This window comes from Aquarana catesbeiana, linkage group LG02 (assembly GCF_042186555.1).
Source record: "Aquarana catesbeiana isolate 2022-GZ linkage group LG02, ASM4218655v1, whole genome shotgun sequence".
Lineage (NCBI taxonomy): Eukaryota > Metazoa > Chordata > Amphibia > Anura > Ranidae > Aquarana > Aquarana catesbeiana.
The window spans coordinates 399,093,226-399,111,161 of NC_133325.1; the positions used below are offsets into that span (position 1 = coordinate 399,093,226).

A 17,936-nucleotide genomic window follows, 5' to 3' on the forward strand; every position below is an offset into this window, starting at 1 on the left:
TATACAATTTTCTTATTCAATTTCCTTTAGATTTACCTTCAGCTATCTAGTACAAGGGCCTGTGACTGCATACAAATTGAAAAAGTGTTTAGGTTTGACCCCATATTATATGGTTTTGGTAAATCTAAAGGAAAATTGTATAATGTATGGCCAGCCTAAGACACATACAGGTGCCTGCAGCCTGAAGATCTAGGTACTTGGTTATGTTATCTCTTCTACACTTTGAGCCTTCCCTTTAGGAGAGGTCACGTGGCCAAAGGTCTAGGCTTTCAGACATATCAACATTTCCTCCAGAAATTCAAGGATTTAACTCCCCTCTTACCCTTTATTTAACCCAGCAAGACTTTTAAAAACATAGGAAAAAACATTTGACAGCAAGTCTATTTCAACTCCTTCACCCCCATACTATAGCCGAAAGACTGCTACAGTGCGGGCCTAAATTGCCGGAAAGGCTTTCGTGTACGTCCTCACATGCATGAGCTGCCTGCAGGGGTGGCCCGCTCTGTAATCAGAGAGTCTACGAAACGCGGGTGATCATAGATCGGAGTAAGGGTCTGATCCCGAACCCTTACCATGTGATCAGCTGTCAGCCAATGACAGCTGATCACGTGATGTAAACGGCTATTTTTTTTTTCTTCACGCTGATCACTGGCTTCTGTAGAGGGACATTGGTCCTGAACAGAGAGCCACCGCCGCCTCATCTGTGCCCACCAGTGCCACCTATCAATGCCCTGATCAATCAGTGCAGCCTCATCAGCGCACATCAATAAATGAGAAAAAATACCTGTTTGCAAAATTTTATAACAAACTATGAAATCTGGTTTATTTATTTTTTTTCAAAATTTCTGGTCTTTTTTTTGTTTGTTTAGCAAAAAATAAAAACCCCAGTCTTGATTAAAATACCACCAAAAGAAAGCTCTACTTGTGTGAAAAAGACTTAGAAATACCGTCACCGGTAAGTCTAAGAGCCTTTCAGGACAACCCTTGGAGAGAGCGCAGCTCCGTCCATTTTCCAGGAAACACATGCAGCCTTTACATCCCTCCTCTTCCACCATGACATACTGGAAAACAAAGAACAGAAAACCACCAAACAACCATGACAGATAGTTCTCTCCCTTTTATCTTAGAAGTGGTTTTAAGTAAGATTGTCCTGAAAGGCTCTTAGAAATACCATCACCGATTAGTCCAAGTCTTTCTCAAATCGCCTTTCAGGACAACCTTGGAGAGGATAACCGAGAAACTAACCCTCAGGTGGGACCACTGCCTGCAGTACCTTCTTGCCGAAGGCTTGATCTGCGGCGGACAGTAGGCCCAACCTATAATGTTGGAGAAATGTTGAGAAGTTGGACCATGTGGCAGCCTTGCATATTTGTTCAGGCGTAGCACCGGCCCTTTCGGCCCAGGAAACTGCCATAGATTTTGTAGAATGAACAGCAATACCCGAGGGGGGTATTTCTCCCTTAGCTTTGTAGGCCTCTGTGATTGCCCATTTAAGCCACCCGCCCAGAGTGCTTTTGGAAGCTTTTTCCCCTTTACATGAACCTGAGAATATCACGAAGAGAGCATTTGATTTTCTAAATTCTTTGGTGACTTTTATAAAGGGCCTGAAGCTTGCCTACTCTTTTGCCGACGTGATGGCTACCAGAAAAATTGTTTTAAGAACTAAGCTTTTTAAGGATGCTTCCTGTAAGGGTTCAAAACACAGCTCCCGTGAGACCCTGTAAAACAGCCAAATCCCAACTGGGAAAAACTTTAAGGGCTACTGGCCTATTCCGTGTAAGTGCCCTAAAAAAATCTTGAAATTAAGACCTCTCTGGATAGAGTCTTCTTGAACAAAACTGATGGAGCCGCCACCTGGGATTTCAGGGTGCTGGCTGCCAGCCCCTTCTCCATTCAGTCATGGAGAAATTCTAAGACTGACACTAAATTTTTAACCTGGAGGCATTTATAAGTGCACCAGGAATTGAACGTTTTCCAAACTTTGTTATATGGCCTGAGTTACCTCCTTCCTACCGGAGAGTAGGGTCTTCACTAATTTATCAGACAGTCCCTTGGCCTGTAGGAGGTCTTCTTCAGAAACCAAGCAGTTAGATGTAACCGGTCTGCTTCTGGATCGTTCATGGACCCCTGTGTTAACAGGTCCTTTCTGGGCAGCAGCTTCCATGGAGTTTTTGCAGCCAAGTTTAGTAATGTCGCGAACCAGGGTCTTTTTGGCCAGAAGGGAGTGATCAGGATCAGTTTGGTATTTTCCTCCCTGAATTTCCTTAGGACCAGGGGTATCGGGGGGAAAACCGCAGCACAGCTGGTAATGCCACGGATGGGCAAAGCATCTATGCCTACAGCCCAGTCTTCTTGGTGGAGTGAGAAAAACTTCTGTACTTTTGAGTTCTGTTGGCTCGCGAACAGATCTATTTGAGGTTGCCCCCAAACTTCGGAGATCAGCAAGAAGACTTCTTGGCTCAGACTCCACTCTGCTTCCACCACTCTCCTTCTGCTTAGTAGATCTGCTAGAAGATTCTGTGACCCCTTTAGATGGACTGCTGACAACGAAGACACATTTTGTTCTGCCCAGGTAAGTAGCTGACTGGCCAGCTCCAGGAGTCCTCTGCTCCTGGTTCCCCCCCTTGTTTCAGTACATAAGCTACTGCAGTTGTATTGTTCGAGAGAACCTGTACATGATGTCCCTTTAGTGCTTGTTGAAAAGCTAGGAGACCGATAAAAATGGCCTTCAGTTCCCACCAATTTGAGGACTTTTGGGCTTCTGCTTTGGACCAGGCCCTCTGAGAGGTTTGGCTGTCCAGGTGGGCTCCCGAACCCCAAGAACTCGCGTCTGTTGTTAGACGCTTGTCTAAGGGAAAAACCCAGGAGAGACCTCTTGCTAGGTTGGTTCAATTCCTCCACCACCAGAGCGACCACTTTACGTTTGAGGTCAGCCTGATCCGTTTTTCTAATGACTCCTGGTGCGACCATTTTTGTAAGATATTCATCTGGAGAGTTCTGGAATGTAGCCTGGCCCACTGTATGGCTGGGATCGACGCCGTGAGAAGTCCTAAAACTGCCATGGCTGATCGGACTGAAACAGAGATTGGTTTGAATCGGTCTCACCGTGGATTGGATCTTCTCCATCTTCCCTTGTGGCAGAAAAAAGTTTTGAAGCACCGAGTTTATCGTATAGCCCAGGAACTTCAACTCCAGCGTTGGTTCTAGATTTGATTTTTCTAGATTCAGAAGCCACCCTAAGTTCTTGAGGTGAGCCTGAGACACTTGAAGATTTGTCAAGACCTGTTCTTTGGAGTCTGCAAAAAACAACAGGTCATCCAGACACGGGATGACCGAAATCCCTCTTAGCTTCAGAGGCTCCAGGGCTTCCGTCATTATCTTTGTAAAGATCCTGGGGGAGGATGAAAGTCTGAGCTCAGAGCTCTAATTCGGCAGAGCTCTGAATTAGAGATGCCAAACTGAAGTCCCCAGGTTGAGGGCCAGACTGAGAAAGTGTTGGGAAGCCTGGGCTATCGAGACATGTAAATAAGCATCCCTTAGATCTAGGGATGCCATAAAACAGTCTGGAGTCAGTAATTTCGTTATTGAATAGATCGAGTCAATCCGGAAATGTTTGTAATGGATCGATCTATTCCGGATTTTTAAGTTCAGAAACAACTGATACTTCCCAAAGGTTTTTTCACCAAGAAGATGTGGGAATAGAAACACCGGCCTTCCTGATGTTTTGGGACCCGGATAATCACTTCCTGTTGAATCAGATCCTGCAACAGGTTAATCGTCGCGGAAGCTTTTTCTTGGTCCTTTGGAAGAGCTGTGATATAAAATCTGCTCGGGGGGGGGCGGAGTCTCTGAAAACTTCATACTGTATCTGGGAGATGACGCTTTTCACATACAGGCTTGTAGTTTTGTGCCACTGTAGGTGAAAGCCAGACAATCTTTGCCCACTGGGGGAAGATTGTCATTCGTTCTTAGGGGGCTGGTCTGGGGGGGATCTGAACAGAACTCCTCCTCTTCCCTTACCCCTTTGGAAGACCCAACGGTTCTTCTGGTCTTGATCCCTATTTTTGTGGGGCTGTTGAACAGCACAAAAACTCTTCTTGATCAGTTGTTTATTTTTGGAAGGGCGAGCCTTTTTCTTGTCAGCTGTCCTGTCCAAGACTGTTTCAAGGTCTGGACCAAAAAGAAGAAGATCACCTGAAAAGGGTAGGCCACATAATTTTTATCTTGGAAGCTGTGTCACCAGACCCAGTTTTTAGCCAGACAGCACGTCTGTATCAGCCATGTATTTTACTGGCTTCAGCATCAATGGAAAGGACTCCAAAAAGTTCTTTCCGTGATGTATCAGCCTCTACATGGCTCTTCAGCTTCTCTACCAAGCATGCTAGGTTCCTTGCGACAACCGTGGAAGCCATAGTGGGTTTGAGGCTGGCCGATGTGGAATCCCGCACTTTTTTCAAGAGGGAGTCCGCTCTTTTATCCATCGCATCCTTCAGCACCCCGATGCTAGGTCTGTGCGACAGGAAACCTGTGAAAATGCGGCATCTACGCAGGGTTTCTTATTCCATACCTCTGACTCCCTATTTTTGAAGGGAAACCTTCTCCTAAGGGTCTTAGAAAAGAAGGGGCCTCTCTCAGGGTCCTTCCCTGCGTCCGAGAGGATTCTATGGACTGGAAACACTATGTTTAGTGTCATCTAGTCCTTGGTACATTTTATCATGAATTGACAGTTACGCCTTTTCCTCCTGTATCTCGAGGTAGTGTAGATCGCTCTCAAAAGGTCATCCACTTCCTCCAGTGATAGTTTGCACCTAGAGGCTCGGCTATCATCTTCCTCTTCTTCCTCGTCTGAATCCCTGAGGGAGGGAAAAGTACTTCTCCCCTCATCCCCTGAGTCAACGACTTCTGCTGTTCTAGAGGTGGATGCCCTAGGGCTGGACGATGGATGCTGGGGCTTAACCTGACCTGCCCGGCTCTGTACCAGTATAGTTTTGACCATACTCAACGAGTTCGTAAGCTCTCGTACTGAAGAGAACAAGTCTTTGTATTGCTGGGATGTCTCTTCTTCAACCAACTCCCTAATACAGGACCTGCACATTGCTTTCTGCCACGAATCCCTGAGGGGGTTCTTGCAGGAAGGGCATCCTCTGACTTGGGTTTGAATACTTGCTTTTTCCTAACACTTTTTCCTGCAACGAGAATACATTTAATTCACCTAAGGGTCCCTGAACAATTTCCTGCCCCTAGTGCAAAAAATAGACCACCACCAGACAGAAGGGAAAGGTGCCCTGAGCAATGCAAAACCCCAGTTAGCAGCAATCACCATGTCCAAACTGCAGGGTCCGAGCAAAGTTACCTCTGACTGTGCAGCCACAGGCTCCCTGCAGGGACGATCACACTGTACCCCTCTTACCTGGGCCTGACCTGTGCCTGGGGCGCCTGCTTCCACGGTAGCCGTCGGTCTCTTTTCCATCCTTAGCAAAGAGCGCAGCGGGGATTGAGAAAAACCCATCTGGTTTTAAATTACCCTGTCCAGGCATCATTAACGAGGGCTGGAACCAGACGCATCAATAGACCCGCCCCCTTGGCTTCTTGCTTTTCCGGTCGACAGGAACCACTTGCCGCCATGCCCCCACAGGAAGCCATGTCCCCGGACGTGACGTCACCCGCCAGTCAGGACCCGGAAACGACATGCGGGACTCACTGCCGACCAGCAGCGGCATACCGCCCGGTCACCTGAGATATACCTGTGGACCCTGAGCACTCAGACACTGACGCCTCCTGCAGGCCATTGCTTCCCCTGAGCTGGAGAGGCTGGGGACTCCGGAACACCCCCCGCCCGTACTGGGGGGGTGCTGGGATAGTCACTGCAACCCAGGTAGACACTTTAAGGTAAGCCTTCTGCCTCCACCTTGGAGAGAGTGCAGCTCCCTTGTTCCAGCATGCGCTTCCACCATGGCGGAGGAAACAATAACTGAAGCCATGGTGGAAGAGAAAATGGTGGAAGAAATTATAAAAATTTAATTTGGGTATAGTGCATCATGATCGCGCAATTGTCATTCAAAGTGTGCCAGCGCTGAAAGCTGGCCTGGACAGGAAGGGGGTTTAAGTGCCCAGTAGGCAAGTGGTTATATGCCAACTTAACTAAAAGCTAATAGCAAAACTAAGTTAAATAGAATAAGGCAGGGTTATATAAAAACATGATGGATATGGATAGATGGGGAAGGGGAAGGGGGTGTTGGTTTTGCCTGTAAACCATGAAAAATGTTTAATAAAAATGTACCCAATTAAAAAATACATGATCAATAACATACATTGGTATAAAAACTCACGCCTGCATGAAATAAATTATAAATATAGCACACGGAGTACACCAAAAATGAATATGTCCAAATATAAATATATTAAATGATCCAGGAAGTTACCTGTTTCTCCAATTCGGGCTGAGCTATGAGCTCAGGTATAAAATCCAGACATATGTGCATTGATGGTATGCCTGCAACAGTCAGGGGTAGCAGCTGACAGGGGTAGCCCTGTGGGAAATAAAAACTATGAGTAAGCGACATCAAATAAGGAAACTGTCACACTGTCCAGCTACTCTTTGGGTAAAACACAGCTAACCCGCTGTTCTCATGCCAATTAGCTGGATTTCCCATAGACTTCAATTATGTCCCATGGTTTTGGTGCACTTTCAGAAAGCACACCAAAACCGTAGGATATAATTAAAGTCTATGGAAAAGAGCAGCTAACCAGCACGGAAACTGCAGGTTAGCTGCATTTTTCCCAAAGAGCTGCAGGGCAGTGTAAAGCCACCTTTACTAAATTTGTGTAAAGAGAGGGACTTTTTACTCAAGAGAAACTCCTTTTTTTCATCCACTGAGGGAACCAGTTTAAAGCAGTAACATAAAAAATTGACAGTTACTTACCGATAACTGTTTTTCTAGGATATCTTCCAGGACGGCATAACCTGAGAGATGACTGGTCCACCTGACAGGAAACACAATCAACATTACAAGGTTAAAAGGCCCCTCCCTTCCCCCTGCACCTCAGTTCTCCCAAAGTAATAGGTTATCCGGGTGACAGAGAGAAACTCTTCCCGTAGTACTTATATTAAAACATGGGTGGGAAGTAGGCCTGCCGTCCTGGAAGATATCCTAGAAAAACAGTCATCGGTAAATAACTGTCAATTTTCTCTAGTCATCTTCCAGGACGGCATAACCTGAGAGGATGGACAAGGAGTTCAAGGCCTACCTCAGGGCGGGACCACCGCTTGTAGCACCTTTCTTCCAAATGTCAGATCCTGGGGCGACAGCAGTTCCACTCTATAGTGTTTCAAAAAGGTATCCTGCTTCGTCCAAGTGGCTGTGCGACAGACCTGTTCTATCGAGGCCCCAGCTCTCTCTGCCCAAGAGGCCGCCAAGGATCTTGTTGAGTGGGCCCTAAGGTTCCCTGGTACTGGGGAACCGGTCTGCTCATAGGCCAATGTTATTGTCTGCCTAATCCACCTAGCCACAGTAGATTTAGACGCCTGCCCTCCCTTTCTAGGGCCGCTAAACAAAACTAAAAGATGATTCGACTTTCTGTAGTCCTTTACTCTATCTAAATGTCAATAAACATTTCCTGACATCTAATAAATTAAACTTCCTCTCCTTCTCATTTTTTGGATTATCACAGAAGGAGGGTAAAATGATCTCCTAAGATCTATTAAACTTAGATGCGACCTTGGGAAGATATAGTGGGTCCTGTCTAAGAACCACTCTATCTTCCAGAATCAACAGAAAAGGCTCCTTAACTGACAGGGCCTGTAGGTCGCTCACCCTTCTGGCCGTGGTTATGGCCAACAGAAACGCTAACTTAAGAGTCAAAAACTTAACTGAAATCTCTTGCGCTGGTTCGAAGGGCTCTTTCATCAGCGCCTCCAAAACCAGAGATAAATTCCATGGAGGAAATACATTCACCCTGACAGGGGTTACCCTCTCCCTTGCCAGAAGAAATCTCTTAATCAGAGGTTCTAGTGCGAGCCTCTGATCCAAAAATACAGATAACGCTGCTATCTGTACTCTCAAGGTGTTCGGGGAAATCCCCTGATCCACCCCTGCTGGTACCACTGGTACTGAAGGGTAAGGCACCTCCTTATCACGGCACCACTGTGAGAAGCAATTCCACACCTTGGAGTAGATCCTCCTGGTGACCAGCTTCCTGCTGCCCAAGAGGGTCTCAATTACCCTATTAGAGCACCCCTTGCCCCTAAGGATCTCCTCCTCAAGAACCATGCCGTCAGTTTGAGGAACCCCGGGTCGGGGTGGAGGACTGGCCCCTGTAGGAGAAGATCTCGTCTGATTGGAAGACGGAGCGGAGGAGAAATTGACCACTTTTTCAGAGTGGCAAACCAGGTCCTTTTTGGCCACCATGGGGCTATAAGGATCAGTCCGCAATCTGAGCGGGCCAATTTTTGTAAGACCCATGGTATTAAGACTAGTGGGGGAAAGGCATATGCTAGATGGAAGTCCCAGTCCTGAGACAGAGCGTCCACTCCCTGGGATCCCCCTTCTCTGTTGAGAGAGAAAAAACAATCCACTTTTTTGTTCCCTCTGTGGGCAAAAAGATCTATATCCGGAGTCCCGAACTTCTGACTTATCTGGAGAAAGACCTCCTGATTTAACTCCCATTCCCCTTGGAGGATTGGTTGCCGGCTTAAGAAGTCTGCCACCACATTGGCGGTTCCTCTTATGTGAACCGCCGATATGGACTGAAGATTCTCTTCGGCCCAGTTTAAGATGTTCAGGACTAGACTCAGTAGTTTCCTGGATCTGGTGCCCCCCTGACGATTCAGGTAAGAGACAGTTGTCACACTGTCTGACAGGACTTGGATCTCTAAGCCCTGAATCCGGTCTCCAAAGGATACTAACGCCTGGCCCACCGCCAGGAGTTCCCTGTGGTTAGAGGATGCCCCTGCCTGAGAAGGCGTCCAGGCCCCCTGTGCCTGGATGTCCCCCAGGTGAGCACCCCAACCCCAAGCGCTTGCATCGGTAGTGATTCTTGTGGGGTTCCACTGGTCCCAGGGTAGACCCACCCTGAGCTTGTTCTGATCCAGCCACCAATCTAGGGAGGTCCTTACTCTTGTTGGAATAGACACCCTTGCAGCCAATGACTCTCTCCTTTTGTCCCAGGAGGACAAAAGGAAGAACTGCAGCTCCCTGGAGTGGAGCTGAGCCCTAGGAACCGCTGGAATACACGAGGTCATTAGACCTAGAACCCTCATGATATGCCTGCGAGAGCACTCCCTGGCTACTTTTAAAGAGGATACTGCTGTAACCACCTTTAACCTTTTTTCCTCTGGAAGAAACAGTTTCTGAGCCTCTGTATCCACCAGATATCCCAGAAACACTTTTATTTAGGACGGTGCCAGAGAAGATTTCTCTCTGTTTACTATCCAGCCCAAGGACTCCAGAGTGAAAATCACTCTGCCTGCGTCTACTTCCACCTGCTCTAGGGATTGCCCGTATACCAAAAGGTCGTCTAGGTAGGGTATAAAGGACACCCCCTGTAGGTGTTGGTAAGCTACAACCTCCGCCAGGACCTTTGTGAAGATCCTTGGGCTTGCAGCTAATCCAAAGGGAAGAGCTCGGAATTGCCAATGTTGAATCCCTTCGCTCGTAAGGACTGCGAATCTCAGTAGGGACTGGTGTTCCCTGGTGATCGGGATATGAAGGTAAGCATCCCTTAGATCTATCGTGGCTAAGAACGCACCCCTTAATAGATGCCCGCGCACCGTGTATATACTCTCCATCCGGAAGCTCTTTTGTCGCAAAAACCTGTTCAACTTCCTGAGATTTAATATCAGGCGAAATTTCCCTGACGGTTTTTGAACGACAAATACATGGGAGTAAAACCCTTGGTAAAGCTCTTCCGGTGGAACGGGGATGATCACCTCCTGGAATACCAATCCCTGCAAGCTGTCCAACAGCCCTGCAGCTTTTGAAGTTTCCTTGGGGAGACGGGTCAGAAAAAAGTTTTGAGGGGAAGGGGAAAGAAGTTCCAGACGATATCCCTCTGTTACAATCTGCAAGATATAGGGGCTTTCGGAGATTCTCTTCCACTGAGGGACAAAGTGGGATAATCTCCCCCCTACCCTGATGCTGGCGTCGCAGACTGCTTGGTGGCGTCTTTAGGTCCAGAAAAGAGCAGACTACCTTTTTGTGCACTCTTTCCCTTTCCCCACCTTCTATTCGCATCCTTTTTTCCTTTGAATTGACCCTGGTTAGAGGAGGGGCGAAAAAACTTCATACCCCTTTCTCCTTTAGCTTTAACCGGGAACTTTTTTCCCTTTTCTGCTGACCTTGACAGCACCTGATCCAGGCCAGGTCCAAAGAGTTGTGAACCTTCAAAGGGCAAACCACATAGCCTTGATCTAGACATATGGTCCCCTTCCCATGATTTGACCCAGACTGCCCTTCTTGCGGAGTTAAGGAGGGACGCAGATTTGGCTGTGTTCCTGACAGACTCCACAGCCGCATCTGCCAAATATGCCACAGCCTTACCTATTATTTCTTAAGAGTCTGTGATTTCTTTGGAATCACTGCCTTTAGAAACATGGTTGGAAAGTCTGCCTAACCATGCGTCCACGTTTCTTGCCGCGCATGCTGACGCCAAAGCAGGAGCCATGGCAGCCGCATTGGAATTCCATGCTCTGCGCAAAAGCGCCTCCGCCCTTCTGTCCATTTGGTCTTTTAGGTTCCCTGAATCCTCAAAAGACAAGTGAGATTTTTTAGAAACCTGCGACAGAGCTGCGTCTAACTTAGGGGTTTTAAAGAATTTCTGCTCTTCTTCCTCCCCAAAAGGAAACCTCCTCTTCCAAGTTTTGAGTCTAAGAACCTTTCTTTCTGGGTCTTTTCACTCTCTCAAAATCACCTCCTTTAGGGCCTGATGAACTGGGAACACCCTGGACTGAGGCTTTCCCAAACTCCTGTACATCTTGTCCCGGGCCGACGCCTGAACCAGAGGTTCTGGGATATCCTCAGAGGCATAGATCGCCCTAAGTAACTGCCCCATGTCTTCCACGGGAAAGAGGTGACTACTAGCTCTAGGACTGTCACTATCCTGGCTGTCAGCGTCTGTGTCTACACCTTCCTCTAATGAGTCCTCCTCTGACTCCTCTGGGTCCTCAAACTCCTCAACTCCCGAAATGACAGAGGAAGGGGGTCCTTGCGAGGTTTTCTGACCCGTCTGAAAAACCTTCCTGAGAGGAAGTGCCTTCTCTAGAGGACAGGATTTCTCTATCCTCCGCTTTAGGTGCTATAGCAGTCTTAATAGACTGGAGGGTAGAAAGCATCTCCGACTGTACCGCAAGGAAGTCCCTCATAACCTGTGAGGTTTCCTTACTAGACAGTTTCTGTATGCACCTATAGCAAAAAGGTTTCACATGGTCCTGTGGGAGCTTATCATTACAGTTCCCACATCTCTTTGATCATCTTGTGAGCCCCCTGAGCAGAGCCGCCAGGATCACCACTGGCCTCTTCCCAGTGGTGTATTTAGGTTTTGTGCTGCCCTAGGCCTGACTGAGCTTGCGCACCCCCTAATTTAAATATGACCCACCCCTTCCTGTCAAGGCCACACCCCTTTCTTTTAAAGATCCGCCCTGTCATCTTCATTGGAGGAGGACAGAGGAACGCCGCGGGAAGAGGACAGAGAGGCATGCAGCATCTTTTCGTTTGGTGGTAAGGGGATATGTGCTGGTTGCTTTGGGAGGGGAGGATCAGACCCCTCCCAAAGCACCCAGCACATATCCCCTTACCCCCCCTCCCCTCATCCATGTGTGCATTTGTTATCTGCCTCCTTCCCAGTTACTGTGTCCCCCTCCACTGTAAACTATACACAGACCTCAGAGCAGAAGCGCGGCTCTTACACTGAAGTCGTGTCCCTCCTCTGTGGCTCCTTCTCCTCCTGGCTGTGTACACTAGAACATTGGAGCTGAGAAGGAGGAGGAGCTGAGGAGTGTGTGTGGCTGACAGTGGGGAGAGAGGTGGTGGCTGCTACGGAAAGCCGATCGCCGCTTGTGGGACCCCAGGTGGCAGATGTCCTGGGTGCCCACGCTAGCGCACTCTGGCTGCCAGTTACCGAAGCTCAGTGCCGGAACTTGTTGTGGGCTCTGGGACAGTGGCGTCACTAGGTTTGGTGTCACCTGGAGCTGTAAAAATTGTGTCATCCCCCTTAATTTTTTGACTGGAGGCCCAGCGTTGGAGCTCATTGTGGCGGTCAACAAGGCCCAGAGGATATCAGGTTAGGCACTTCCTAATGGCTCAGTCCCTGGGAACAGTAATGAATAATGGCCAACAGGCTCTCTTACCAGACCCGGTGAAACCGCAACAGTGATCCCTCCGGCTGGATGTTCGCTCACTCTGGGTTGCCCAGGCTGACTCTGGTCAGTAGTGTAGCATGTCTGTACCCCGGCAGTGGCTTCATCTTTCTCCCCCTCTGGTGGTGCGGGTACAGCGTGGCTCTCTGGTGGTGCGGGTACAGCGTGGCTCTCTGGTGGTGCGGGTACAGCGTGGCTCTCTGGTGGTGCGGGTACAGCGTGGCTCTCTGGTGGTGCGGGTACAGCGTGGCTCTCTGGTGGTGCGGGTACAGCGTGGCTCTCTGGTGGTGCGGGTACAGCGTGGCTCTCTGGTGGTGCGGGTACAGCGTGGCTCTCTGGTGGTGCGGGTACAGCGTGGCTCTCTGGTGGTGCGGGTACAGCGTGGCTCTCTGGTGGTGCGGGTACAGCGTGGCTCTCTGGTGGTGCGGGTACAGCGTGGCTCTCTGGTGGTGCGGGTACAGCGTGGCTCTCTGGTGGTGCGGGTACAGCGTGGCTCTCTGGTGGTGCGGGTACAGCGTGGCTCTCTGGTGGTGCGGGTACAGCGTGGCTCTCTGGTGGTGCGGGTACAGCGTGGCTCTCTGGTGGTGCGGGTACAGCGTGGCTCTCTGGTGGTGCGGGTACAGCGTGGCTCTCTGGTGGTGCGGGTACAGCGTGGCTCTCTGGTGGTGCGGGTACAGCGTGGCTCTCTGGTGGTGCGGGTACAGCGTGGCTCTCTGGTGGTGCGGGTACAGCGTGGCTCTCTGGTGGTGCGGGTACAGCGTGGCTCTCTGGTGGTGCGGGTACAGCGTGGCTCTCTGGTGGTGCGGGTACAGCGTGGCTCTCTGGTGGTGCGGGTACAGCGTGGCTCTCTGGTGGTGCGGGTACAGCGTGGCTCTCTGGTGGTGCGGGTACAGCGTGGCTCTCTGGTGGTGCGGGTACAGCGTGGCTCTCTGGTGGTGCGGGTACAGCGTGGCTCTCTGGTGGTGCGGGTACAGCGTGGCTCTCTGGTGGTGCGGGTACAGCGTGGCTCTCTGGTGGTGCGGGTACAGCGTGGCTCTCTGGTGGTGCGGGTACAGCGTGGCTCTCTGGTGGTGCGGGTACAGCGTGGCTCTCTGGTGGTGCGGGTACAGCGTGGCTCTCTGGTGGTGCGGGTACAGCGTGGCTCTCTGGTGGTGCGGGTACAGCGTGGCTCTCTGGTGGTGCGGGTACAGCGTGGCTCTCTGGTGGTGCGGGTACAGCGTGGCTCTCTGGTGGTGCGGGTACAGCGTGGCTCTCTGGTGGTGCGGGTACAGCGTGGCTCTCTGGTGGTGCGGGTACAGCGTGGCTCTTTGGTGGTGCGGGTACAGCGTGGCTCTCTGGTGGTGCGGGTACAGCGTGGCTCTCTGGTGGTGCGGGTACAGCGTGGCTCTCTGGTGGTGCGGGTACAGCGTGGCTCCCTCTTTGGCTTCCCCCAGCACAGTACTCTCTTTTTCTCCTCTAACACCCCCCCTCAGCAGAGTGCATGCATGCTGGGGGCTGTAGCATGTCTGTGGGGGCTACTTTTCCCATGATGCCCCCCAGAGTCTTCTGATTGGCCCTCTGCTGTGGCCAATCATGGGGAGGAAAACAGCGGTCAGGAAGCTGGGCGACGGAGCAGGGAAACCAATTAGAGCCGCTCTCTCTTCTCCCTTAGGCTGACAGAAAGGGGAGGGGGGGCAAGCGGCGGAGTTCTCTGGCAAATGGAGCAGCAGATCTGTGACAGGGAGAGGAGAGATGCGGGTTGTCAGGGGAGGGGGGGTGAGCGGGGGAGATACACAGACAACCCGCATCTCTCCTCTCCCTGTCACAGATCTGCTGCTCCATTTGCCAGAGAACTCCCCCGCTCGCCCCCCCTCCCCTTTCTGTCAGCCGAAGAGAGAAGAGAGAGAGAGCGGCTCTAATTGGTTTTACCGTGCCGCCGCCCAGCTTCCTGACCGCTGTTTCCCTCCCCATGATTGGCCACAGCAGAGGGCCAATCAGAGACAGAATCACAACTTTACGGAGGGGCGGCTTGACGGCACCCGGGACGCCACTGTACTGCACTGCTAAGCTGTACTCCCTGCTGTGCGGGAGTCGGGAAGAGGGCGCCGCTGCCCTTTTTCGGGGGGGGCGGCTTTCTGCCGCCCCCCCGCACAGTGCCGCCCTAGGCCTGGGCCTTGTTGGCCTAGGCCAAGACACAGCACTGCCTCTTCCTGGGCTAAGGTTGCAGCTGTTACCTCCTTTCCATCCATATCTGCTGCTTTGCGAGGTTTTCCGACCCCAAGAGAGGAGTATCGTCAGGCCTCCTGCTTTTCCCTGGAGCGCTGAGTGTCTATCTCCTATACACCGATGATCGGCGCCATTTTGTTGGAGAACCGCTGTCTGAGGGAGGATTTTGGCCTCTAGTGTCTGAATCCGCCATTTTGGCATAAACCGGAAGTCGGAAGTTACAGCGCCCGGAACCGGAAACGCCGCCATCTTACTCCACCCTGGGATGCCAGCTCCATACACAGGAGCTTCAGCATTCCCTATGAAGTTCAGGACCTCCACCAGCCCTCAAGCCACCAAGGTACCGACCTGGCTAGCGTCCTCTGCCCCCTCTGCGGCCTAGACACCAGCCTGAGCTCCAGTTCCTTCATCACCTCCGTACCTGACTGGGTGGAAGGAAAGAGGATGAGGTATGTGCTCACAGGAGTTCCGGGATACCCCTCTGTACCCGGGAGGCTTCTTGCCGGGGAAGACTCTCTCCCGCGGCCATTGGGGGGACCCCCTGAGAAGGACAGGGCCATGGCTGGACCCGCCACCCTCCCCGGCTTTGGCGTCCAGCCCTCAGGGGGGGACCATCCGCTACCAGCTTCAGGTCTGAGAAAAAACAACAAACGTTTCGCTGCCGGGAAACACAATCAAGAACTGAGGTGCAGGGGGAAGGGAGGGGCCTTTTAACCTTGTATGTTGATTGTGTTTCCTGTCAGGTGGACCAGTCATCTCTGACTAGAGAAAAAGAGGTTATATTTTCCTGCTTTGTGCAAGGGTATTGCATAGAGAGGCCCCCGAATCTCCTCTTCTTGGGTCCCCCACCAACACTTTTAAAAGGCCAATTTAACATTCAGATTAAATTGGCTAAATACATTGCAGGTGCTTCAAAACAAAATGCGTACAAAATCTTACAGTTTTCCTTATAAATCAGCCTTAGCCTGAATAGGAAAGATTGTCTCCTTCCAGCATGCTGCACAGAATGACCCTTGCTCTATGTGGGAATGCAGTGAGCTCTATGCAGGAGTCTGACACTACCCCTGCTGAACTAGAGCCAAAGCTCTCCAATCAGCAGAGAGCATGAGCTTTGTTAATTGCAGTGCTATATGTCTTACTTTGTAGGGGGCTTGTCAGATCTCTGCAACCAGACCATTGCTTCAGCCCAGTCAGCAAAAGGTCCAGCTCTGCAGCTGCTGTCATCTGACTAGCTATTCTACTCAGACTGAGGCTGATTTAGAAAGAAAAAAACTGTAAGAAAACTGAATTCCCATTTCCCCAAGGTAAAAAATAACATGCTAGCTGGTTACCATAAACCTCACAGACAGGTCTTCCTTCAAATATCCCATGCCTTCTGCATCCTTTTTTACAAAAAAAAAAAAAAAAAAAGCCAAAAGTAGGGAAGGGTTAGAACCCCTGGTGAGGTTTTTATTGCTATATGTGCTCCTGCTGGGGAAATGCTCCTGCTGATAAACATCAGTGAAGAACATTATGGTAAATCCAGACTTATGGATGCCACCTAAACAGGAGGTGAGCTGGAGTCTTACAAAGGAGACACTACTTCTAGTGACAATTGTCTAAGGGTGGATTTAGACATGCGTCCAATTCTCCTTGCCTCTGAAGCCCGATCTGCTTTCGGATCACACTTCAGAGGCTACTAACAGGATGGGAGGTATGGATGCCACGCTTCCTTACTGCCTGTTTTAACCCAATTTTTGCTGACAAACACACCACAGTTGCGGGGCTTTTGCCGCGCTTCCCCATTGACTTGAATGTGTAGCACGAGGCAAAGCATCGATGCCGCGGCATGCAAACATCCCTGATTGCTGCCTATTGCAGTTTAAAGGGGGGGGGGGGGGTGGGTGGCAAAAACACAGCTGAACCGCACATTTTTGATGCGCGCATGCGCCCCCCCCCCAACCGCAAGTCTAAATGAGGCCTAAAGAGGAAAGTTCCTCACACTTCCTGCTCGGTCTCTATGAAAGGAAGTGAAGGGAAATCTCCCCAATGGGAAACAAATAAAAAGATTTAACAGGGGTTTTAATCATTCCCCACTCCAATTCTAAATTAGATATATTTTAACAAAAGCCACTCTTTAGTAATACACAAAAATAATGTTTTTCAAAAGGTTTTGAAAAGTGATGAGTACCTGGAAATGGACTAGTTTAGCGATATTTGGGTCTGCTATAAACATCTGATGGAGCAGACAGCAAATCAGGCATTGCACCTCTCTGAGATTACAAAGTAGGCTCTCGTCTCCTCCTGTGTTCTCCTGAGTCTTCTCTTCCTCTGCTGGAAGACAAACCTCCAGCAGGAGCTGCACTGCTGCGCTATCCTAATAGTGAAAAGATACAACATTTTAACTACTTTGGAGAAAGCACTACGCAATAATATTGTTACAAATTTAAATTTCAAATAACGGGTGTAAGCTCCCATTGCAGATTTCTCCTAAAATCCTAGTTTCCTCATTGATCCGTGATTTTCATATTTTCTCACTGACACAGAACAAGTATGTTTATCCACTTGACCTCTGAAAAAGATTTAACCACCCCCCCCCCCCCCCCCTTCATGACCAGGCCATTTTTTGCGATACGGCACTGCGTTACTTTAACTGACAATTGTGCAATTATTCAACGCTTTGCATAAATTACATTTATGTCATCCTTTTTACACAAATAGAGCTTTCTTTTGTTAGTATTTGATCACCACTGGGTTTTCTTTTTTTTTGCTCTATAAAGAAAAAAAGGCCGACAATTTTGGGGAAAAAAAACAAAACAATATTTTTTACTTTCTGCTACAAAACACATCCAATAAAAAACTTTAAAAAAAAAATCTAATTTTTTAAAAAATTTAGGCCAATATGTATTCTGCTGCATAATTTTGGTTAAAAAAAAAAAATCCCAATAAGCGTATATTGGTTTGTGCAAAAGTTATAGCGTCTACAAACTATGGTATATATACACTGAAATTTTTTTTATTCTAGTGCTGGCAATGATCAGCGTCTTATAGTGGACAGCCTGCTAAAAATATGCACTGTCACGGTAGTAATGACACTGGCTGGGAAGGGGTTAAACATCCAGGGTGATCCAAGGGTTAAATGTGTGCCTAATCAGTGTTTTTGTGTACACTGTGGGGTGCTTTCACTAAGGGATGTGAAAGGAAAAGAAAAACCATCACATTATTCCCACTGTCAGGACGGAGCTCTGCATTGTTTACATATACAGAGCTCCGTCCAGCCTCTCTAATCGACGATCAGCAGGTGTCGGCAGACATCCATTGGCCGGCACCCTCTGATCGGCTTCTACCTGTGACTTATCACAGCAGAAGCGGCGTGCCGGCGGCATGTCCCCTACCCAGA

The 17,936-nt window shown here is 49.5% G+C and overlaps 1 protein-coding gene across 1 annotated transcript in view; it reads right to left on the bottom strand.

Moving 5' to 3' along the window:
• INTS2 (integrator complex subunit 2) overlaps positions 1 to 17,936 on the bottom strand; it is a 123,668-nt gene that overhangs the window by 12,318 nt on the left and 93,414 nt on the right. Inside the window, exons 20-21 of the mRNA XM_073615256.1 lie at positions 16,728 to 16,913; positions 6,423 to 6,530 (exon numbers count right to left, since the gene is read on the bottom strand). Coding sequence (XP_073471357.1) covers positions 6,423 to 6,530; positions 16,728 to 16,913 — 294 coding nt within the window. The remainder of the gene's footprint in view (positions 1 to 6,422; positions 6,531 to 16,727; positions 16,914 to 17,936) is intronic.